The sequence below is a fragment of the Oenanthe melanoleuca genome, linkage group LGE22 (genome assembly GCF_029582105.1).
Source record: "Oenanthe melanoleuca isolate GR-GAL-2019-014 linkage group LGE22, OMel1.0, whole genome shotgun sequence".
Lineage (NCBI taxonomy): Eukaryota > Metazoa > Chordata > Aves > Passeriformes > Muscicapidae > Oenanthe > Oenanthe melanoleuca.
In genome coordinates this window covers 2,868,928-2,876,798 of record NC_079363.1, presented here as the reverse complement: position 1 = coordinate 2,876,798, position 7,871 = coordinate 2,868,928, and the positions used below count along the sequence as shown (strand labels likewise).

The following is a 7,871-nucleotide window of genomic DNA, read 5'->3' as shown; positions in this document are numbered from 1 at the left end:
GATTTTTGCTCCTCGCTCAGATTTTACTGAATTTCACTGTCAGCAGCCAAAACACCCCAGCCCAGCAGAGCCTCAGAGGGAGGTTTGGTGTTGATTTCGACATTCCCTCCCCACCGTGCAGGGAAAACACCTGGAAGCCAAACACCAGGGCACGCCAAGGCAGGAGCTGGGCACAGGGGAAAAGGTCTGAGCTCCATTTGCTTCCAGCATCCCAGAGCCTGGATCCGGGCGTGGGATCCCCGTGCCAGGTGTGTGAAGCACTCGCACAAACCTCAAACGAGAGGGAATTAATTCCCAGGGAGCCAGAGCATCCCCCTGGCCTGCTCAGGTGAGTCAGCCCTCCCAAACCCCTGGCCTCAGCCACGCCTGGCAGCCAGCAGTGCCACATCTGCCTGAGCAGGCTGGGAGCCCTCCCTGGCTCAGGGCTCAGCCTGCTCCTGCTGCTGACCCTCCCTCCAGCCACACAGAGGGGCAGGATCAGCTCCTGACTCTGGTCAACAGGAGTTATGAGCCAGGTCCCACACTGAATTAAATGTCACTTACCCATAGCTATAAAAACACCCAAGAGAGGGATTTATTTCACTAATGAAAAGTGAAAGTCTTCAAGATCCAGCATTTCTTCGGGTTTTTAGGACATGTTGGAGACAAGGTCTTGTTTTGAGAAGGTGGAATTAAAACCAGAGGAGGTACAGGGATTTTAGATGTGGTTCTGACTAATTGGGAGAAATTAATGCAGAAGTAAAAGCAGAGAAACATCTACAGTGGCAGATCTCACTGCTGGGCCACTTGCATGAACAGATGTGACTGGAAAAAACATCCCAGCCCTCACTCCCTGATTTTAATAGGTTCAAACAATGAGTAGAGAGGCCCTCTTAGGAAAATACTCACGGTGGGAAGGATGTGGAGGGAATTTATGAATGGTGTTCTCAGACCTTTTCTGTGAAAACTGCCCATGTTCCAAAACCATCAGGGCTGGAAGAGACCTCCAGGGTGACCCAGTCCAGCTGCCAGCCCAGCACTGCCATGACCACCCTAAAGCACGTCCCCAGATGTGCCAAATCACCCTGATTTGGGCTGACAAGGATGGTGAAATATCAGAACCTGCCTCAGAAGGGAGTTTCTGTTGTCTGTACCACCAAACACTTGGTCCCATGTCCAACAGGGACATGAGAAGATGCCACCCACAGCTGGGGCACAGCACAGAGAGGACAAAGCCTTTCATCCAGCCCAGGAAATGCCAGGGCCAGAATATTCCTTCTTCCAGGGCATCACACTTCTGGATACCCAGCCAGCCTCCAGCTGTCCCTGCTCAAGGGCAGGGCTCTTGTCCAGGCTGTCACCTCCTGCCTCCCCTCAGACTGCAGCCATGACCTGGGGCCAGTATTTCAGCAGCAGAAGATGATCCCCATTAATTCAGCCCAGCCCAGATTAAAGCCTTAGTCATAATGACACGATGGTGCTGGCACTCAGGGCCTGGATTTGCAGCGTGTGGAGGGAGCTGATTGCAGGTTGGTGCCCATAAGGATTTCACAGAGTCCTTTGGGCAGCCTGAGGCTCAGGCACAGCAGCTCCTCTCTCTGAAAAACTGCTGCTTGTTGCTACACACGGGAGCTGAAACACTCCCAAGACAGTTATTGTCATTACAGGGTGTGTAATGCAAATGTTACAAGAACAGAGAGAAAAACAGAAATAAAAATTTAAAAACTTGGATGAAAATAAAAGGAGATGATGGGAAACTGCCCATTTCCCTCCTGACACCTTCTGGTCACACTCACTTTTCTGTCTGGCTGCCACGTGTGCCAGGACTAGTTCCTGAAAGATGCACCTGCAGACTCCTGTGCACATCCCTGGACGTGGCTGGGGAAGCTGTGGATTGCCAGGAATCTCTGTGGGATGGTGCCAGCTCCTCCAAGGAGTGGGGGCTCAGCTTGGGCACCCAGAGCAGAGACCAAGGTGACAAACCCAGGGGCTGCAGGGGCTGGGAAAAGCATTCCCACCCCTGGGCATGCAGACAGGGCTCTGGGAGAGACCTGAGAGCGTCTTGGCTGCTCTGGGACAATCCTGTGCCAGAGCTGAGACCTCGTCCTCCACCAGGGAAATGCCCTCTTGGTTTTCCTGGAAGCCACAGGTCCGAGTGAGGAGAGGCGTCTCAGCAACGTGGTCAGCACTGGAATTCTGGTGAGTGAGGGAACTCAGAGGGGAAAGACAAACAGGGGTGGGGAGGGGAGCCTGGTAACGCTGTGCAGACACAAAGTCATCCCATGAGTCAGGAAACAGATCAAAAACCTGCACAGGTGAAGCCCTGAGAAATCGCCGAGTCAGGGTTTGCAGCATCACAGAAACTCCCTTCTGAGTTCTGATATTTCACCATCCTTATCAGCCCAAATCAGGGTGATTTAGCACATTTGGGGACGTGCTTTAGGGTGGCAGTGCTGGGCTGGCAGCTGGACTGGGTCACCCTGAAGGTCTCTTTCAGCCCTGATGGTTTTGTGGAACATGGGCAGTTTTCACAGAAAAGGTCTGAGAACACCATTCATAAATTCCCTCCACATCCTTCCCACCCTCCAGCTGTTCTTTCGTACTGGGTGCTCCAAGACTCCCCATCACCACCCTGGCCCTCCTCCATCACTATTTCCCTCTCCTGTACCAGTTCTGCTTTAAAGAACTCTCATTTGGGCACGACAACAAGGGAACAGTTCCCATCAGATTGGGGCCTGAGGTGCTGAAGCCCCTCTGGAGTTTGCTCAAAACCACAGCCCATGATCAGAGACTTCTCAGAAGTCCTGCACCAGGAACCAATATTCCAAAATCAACCAAATTAACCTTACACAACCCGGCTTGATTCATCCATGGACTGGAGATGAGCGAGCGCTTGCCCAACACGGAACCATCTCCTGCAGCAGTGGCAAAGCAAACAGCAGCTGAGCAGCCACTATCGAGGTTTTCTCAGATATTTCAACACCAAAAAACGCAAACCCTGCATTTTTTGAGAGCTCCACAGGTGCTCATGCTGAACTCACCGTGGGTGTGCCAGGTTAATCAGGGGGATGAGCCCCACACCGCAGCCATCCCCTCCTCAGGAGGGTATAAAGGGCCAGTCCCATCTGGGGAGCACATCTTTACCTCCAGCCTCTTCCTCTCCCTCCTGCACTCCTGGGATCACTCCTGGGGTCACTCCTGGGGTCGCTGCCATGTCCCGCCAGTGCGCCACGAGGAGCCAGGGCAGAGCTGCCCCCAGCGCCGCCTCTGCCTTCCTGCCACCCGCCTGCAGCCCCTGCCTGCGCCCTGCAGCCCGGGCTGGGGGCCCTGGGGGCTCCCCTGGCTGCGGAAGGGCCCCTGGAGGGTTTGGAAGCAGGAGCCTCCACGGCCTCGGCGGGTGCCAGAGGATCGCCCTGCCTGGGAGAGGCGGCGCCTTCCGCGGACCTGCAGGTGCTGGTGCTGGTGCTGGCACCTCCTGCGGGCTTGGAGGGGCACTTGCTGGTCCCTTTGGGTTTGGGGGTGGCCCTGGATTCCCTGCTGTCCCAGCTGGGGGCATCCATGAGGTGTCAGTCAACCAGAGCCTTCTGAAGCCGCTCGCCCTGGAGATTGACCCCGACATCCAGAGCGTCCGTAGGGAGGAGAAGGATCAGATTCAAACCCTCAACAATAAATTCGCCTCCTTCATCGACAAGGTGAGACCTGAGATTCCTGGTCATGCTGTGCTGATTCTTTGGTGGGGAAGCACGAACAAGGGTGAATTACATCTTTAGCCACAATTTTGCTGCTCCTGTGCTGCCAGTTCTAACATCACAGCAGCCTGGGAACAAATCCTGAGGGTTCCCAGCTTTGAGACCCTTTACATCTTTTGGGAATGCTGAGGTGAGACCAGAGAACAGGGACAAAGTGGTGGTTCTGGATGTAAGGAAGCAGAGCTGGGAAAGAGAGCAGGAGTGTTTAATTGCCAGCTGTTCCCAAGGGCTGAGACCTTCCACCTTCCATCAGGCCAACCCTTGTGAATCCCTCACATCTCCAAGGAAAACCATCCTCAATCACCCTTCTCTCTCCAGGTCCGATTCCTTGAACAACAAAACAAGGTCCTGGAGACCAAGTGGGCCCTTCTGCAAGAGCAGGGCAACAAAACAGTGAGAAAGGACATTGAGCCCCTCTTTGAGACTTACCTGAACAACCTCAGGAGGCACCTGGGCAGCCTCATGACAGACAGGGAGAACCTGGGAGGGGAGCTGAGCAAGATGCAGAGCCTGGCTGAGGACTTCAAGAACAAGTGAGTCTGCCCAGGGTCTGCCTGGGCTTGGGTGGGCTGCAACAGATGCAGAAAACCAGGGGAAAAGTCTTTTTGCTGATTTTACCTTCTGAGAAAGGCCCGAGTTTAATACAAGGTATGGCTGAAAAGCCACAGGCAGAAAATTACAGGGCAATAAGACCAAGGTGCAGAACTGTACATATAAAAAAATTGGAAATTGTGAAAATGTGAAGTAGTTTAACAGAAGCCTAGAGCAGCCCTCCTCCTCATTGCACAGGTACGAAGAGGAGCTGAGCAAGCGCGCGGCCGCCGAGAGCGACTTGGTGGCCCTGAAGAAGGTGGGTGCCTGGCCTGAAGGAAACCCCTCTGCAGGCTTTCCTCTGCTTCTCTGAGACTCACCCCATTCTGCTGATGTGTCTCCTCTCCCAGGAGGTGGACACTGCCTACCTGGACAAGACAGAGCTGCAGGCCAGGCTGGATTCCCTCACAGAGGAGATCGACTTCCTCAGAGCCCTCTACGAAGCCGTGAGCACCAGAGCTGATCTCCTCCTCCCAGCCCTGCCTTCCTTTCCCATTCCAGAGCCTCAGGGCTGATTATTTTCTCCTCACTGCTCTAAATAATTCAATAATTTTCCATTTCACATTTCTGCATGAAGCTATCTTGGAAAAATCCCTTTGTTACCCAGCTCTCCCCTCTCACCCTGGGGTTTTCCATCCTCCAGGCAACATCTGTTGACTCTCAGGAATGTTTGCTGCTCTTGCAGGAGCTGTCCCAGATGCAGACCCAGATCTCGGACACCTCTGTGGTTCTCACCATGGACAACAGCCGCAGCCTGGACCTGGACAGCATCATCTCGGAGGTGGAGGCACAGTACGAGGACATCGCCACCCGCAGCCGCGCCGAGGCCGAGGCCTGGTACCAGAGCAGGGTGAGTTCTGCAGGGGAAAGCTGTCCTCCCATCCCCACATTCCCCTGGGGAAGCGGCTCCCACCAGGATTCTGAAACACACTACATATTTAAGAACCTATGAAATTTAAAGTGTTAATTTGGGGTTGGGGACATGCACGCATTTTGCAGCACAAACACCGCCAAACCCACACTCTGTTGGGCTCTAAATCCAGCTTATTTCCCCTGAGTGGTTGTTCTCTCTGTGGCAGTACGAGGAGCTGCAGGCCACGGCTGGCAGGCACGGGGACGACCTCAGGAGCACCAAGCAGGAGATCTCGGAGCTGAACCGCCACGTGCAGCGGCTGCGGTCCGAGATCGACAGCGTGAAGAAACAGGCACAGGGAGCAAACCCAGTGCTGAACAGGCACAGGGAGCAAACCCAGTGCTAAACAGGTACAGGGAGAAAACCCAGTGCTAAAACAGGTACAGGGAGAAAACCCAGTGCTAAAACAGGTACAGGGAGCAAACCCAGTGCTGAACAGGTACAGGGAGCAAACCCCACTGCCAAAACAGGTACAGGGAGCAAACCCCACTGCCAAAACAGGTACAGGGAGCAAACCCCACTGCTAGAACAGGCACAGGGAGCAAACCCAGTGCTAAACAGGCACAGGGAGCAAACCCCAGTGCTAAACAGGCACAGGGAGAAAACCCCACTGCTAGAACAGGCACAGGGAGCAAACCCAGTGCTGAACAGGCACAGGGAGCAAACCCAGTGCTGAACAGGCACAGGGAGAAAACCCAGTGCTAAACAGGTACAGGGAGCAAACCCAGTGCTAAAACAGGTACAGGGAGCAAACCCAGTGCTAAACAGGCACAGGGAGCAAACCCCACTGCCAAAACAGGCACAGAGCAGCAAACCCCACTGCCAAAACAGGTACAGGGAGCAAACCCAGTGCTCAACAGGTACAGGGAGCAAACCCCACTGCTAAAACAGGCACAGGGAGCAAACCCAGTGCTAAACAGGCACAGGGAGCAAACCCCAGTGCCAAAACAGGCACAGGGCAGCAAACCCCACTGCTAAAACAGGTACAGGGCACTGCCAGCACAGCAAATGTGACTCCTGCTGTGCCTTGGCCTCTGGGGTGTCCAGAGAATACTAATAAACTCATCCAAGGGAGTTCTGCTGCATCAGGAATGAACATGACAGGATTTGTATCAGAGCAGTGGTATCACCAAGAGTTGCTCAGTGTAATGACCCCAAGGAGATTCTGAGGGATGTGGAGGTAAATCCAGATTGTGACCTGGCTCAGAACATGGATCAGTTCAGTGGGTTGAATTCAATTCATGGATCAGTGATGGTTACCACCACAACCTATTGATGTTAACCCAAACATCAGACCTGGGATCAGGAGCTCAGGATACCAAGAGCTGGATTATGCTCTTGATAAGGAATGGAAACCCAGATTTTCCCCTGCAGGTTGCTGGGCTGCAGACAGCCATTGCTGATGCAGAACAACGTGGGGAGCTGGCCCTGAAGGACGCCAGGGCCAAGCTGGAGGAGCTGGAGGCTGCCCTGCAGAAAGCCAAGGCTGACATGGCCCGGCAGCTCCGCGAGTACCAGGAGCTCATGAACGTCAAGCTGGCCCTGGACATCGAGATCGCGACCTACAGGAAGCTGCTGGAGGGCGAGGAGAGCAGGTGGGAGGGAGTTCACACCCCAGAGCTGCAGTGGAGCCAGATCCTGGCCAGGTTTAAACCTGTTTAAACAGCAGTGAGTGCCTGTGAAGAGGAGCTGTTTGGGAGCAGCAGCCTTTCATACAAACTTCCCACCTTTCAAAAACATTCCAAGGAAATGTTCCTGCCTTTGTGAGCAGGTTCTGCTCATGGGCTCCCCTTGAATTCTCACTGGCTCTCTTTTTCTCCCTGACAGGCTCTCTGGGGAAGGTGCTGGCTCAGTGAACATCTGTAAGTACCTCTTAGAGACATTTGGCACGTTTTAGATTTACCTCCTGCCCCACCCATCCACTGCCTGTGGATTCCTCTCACAAGAGCGTTTTCCTCTGGCAGCTGTGACCAGAACCACTTCAGGAACAGGATATGGGAGTGGGAACTGCCTGAGCTTCAGTGGTGGGGCTGCAGGTGGAGTCTGTGCTGGACTGGGAACAGGCTCCATCTCCGGAGCTGGACACAGCTCAGGTGGCTCAGGCACGGTCGGAGGCAGCAGCTCCAGCAGCTCTTCCAGCAGGAGATGTTATTGAGGGGCTGACTCCAGTGCCACCAGCACTGAGGCTCCTCTTGGCTCCAATCCTCACCCAGCTTCTCCAAAAGATTTGGAAATCAAACCCATCTGACATTATTTATATAAAAGATGCTGTGCTCCCGTCTGTCCCTCAGCATTCCTCATTTCCCAGTGTTTGTCTAATAAAAGGCATGTGGAACTAATTACGCAGCATCCTCTATTTAATCCCAATTCTTTTATCATACCTTGTGGCAAAGAGTCCTTGTAGCAGAGTTACTTTGCTGCTTTGAAGGTAGAAAAAGTCACACACAAGCTGAGACATCTCCTTCCTCTCCAACTCCATGGACCTCATATGCAACAGGAATAGAACATCTGCATGGGAAGATATCTGCCCTTCCTGCTGGGGACAGGAGGAAGTCCTTCTGTCTTAACTCCTGCATTATGACATCTCAGCCTTTTGTGCCAAAGTGGTCATACCCAAACCTCTGTAATCAAACAGGATG

General features: G+C 53.6%; 1 protein-coding gene across 1 annotated transcript; it reads left to right on the top strand.

The window, feature by feature from the left end:
- The first annotated feature begins 3,191 nt into the window (after positions 1 to 3,191).
- LOC130265789 (keratin, type II cytoskeletal 5-like) lies at positions 3,192 to 7,387 on the top strand. Its single transcript, XM_056515106.1, has 9 exons — positions 3,192 to 3,671; positions 4,047 to 4,261; positions 4,518 to 4,578; positions 4,670 to 4,765; positions 5,005 to 5,169; positions 5,399 to 5,524; positions 6,607 to 6,827; positions 7,060 to 7,094; positions 7,197 to 7,387. Exons 1-9 carry the CDS (start codon positions 3,192 to 3,194, stop codon positions 7,385 to 7,387), a joined length of 1,590 nt encoding a protein of 529 aa, XP_056371081.1.
- The last annotated feature ends 484 nt before the right edge of the window (positions 7,388 to 7,871 follow it).

Coding starts and splice junctions, on each gene's coding strand:
- LOC130265789 (XM_056515106.1), top strand. CDS start 3,192: ATGTCCCGCCAGTGCGCCACGAGGAGCCAGGGCAGAGCTGCCCCCAGC. Junction 4,579..4,669: donor ACTTGGTGGCCCTGAAGAAG/GTGGGTGCCTGG, acceptor CTCCTCTCCCAG/GAGGTGGACACTGCCTACCT. Junction 5,170..5,398: donor AGGCCTGGTACCAGAGCAGG/GTGAGTTCTGCA, acceptor TCTCTGTGGCAG/TACGAGGAGCTGCAGGCCAC.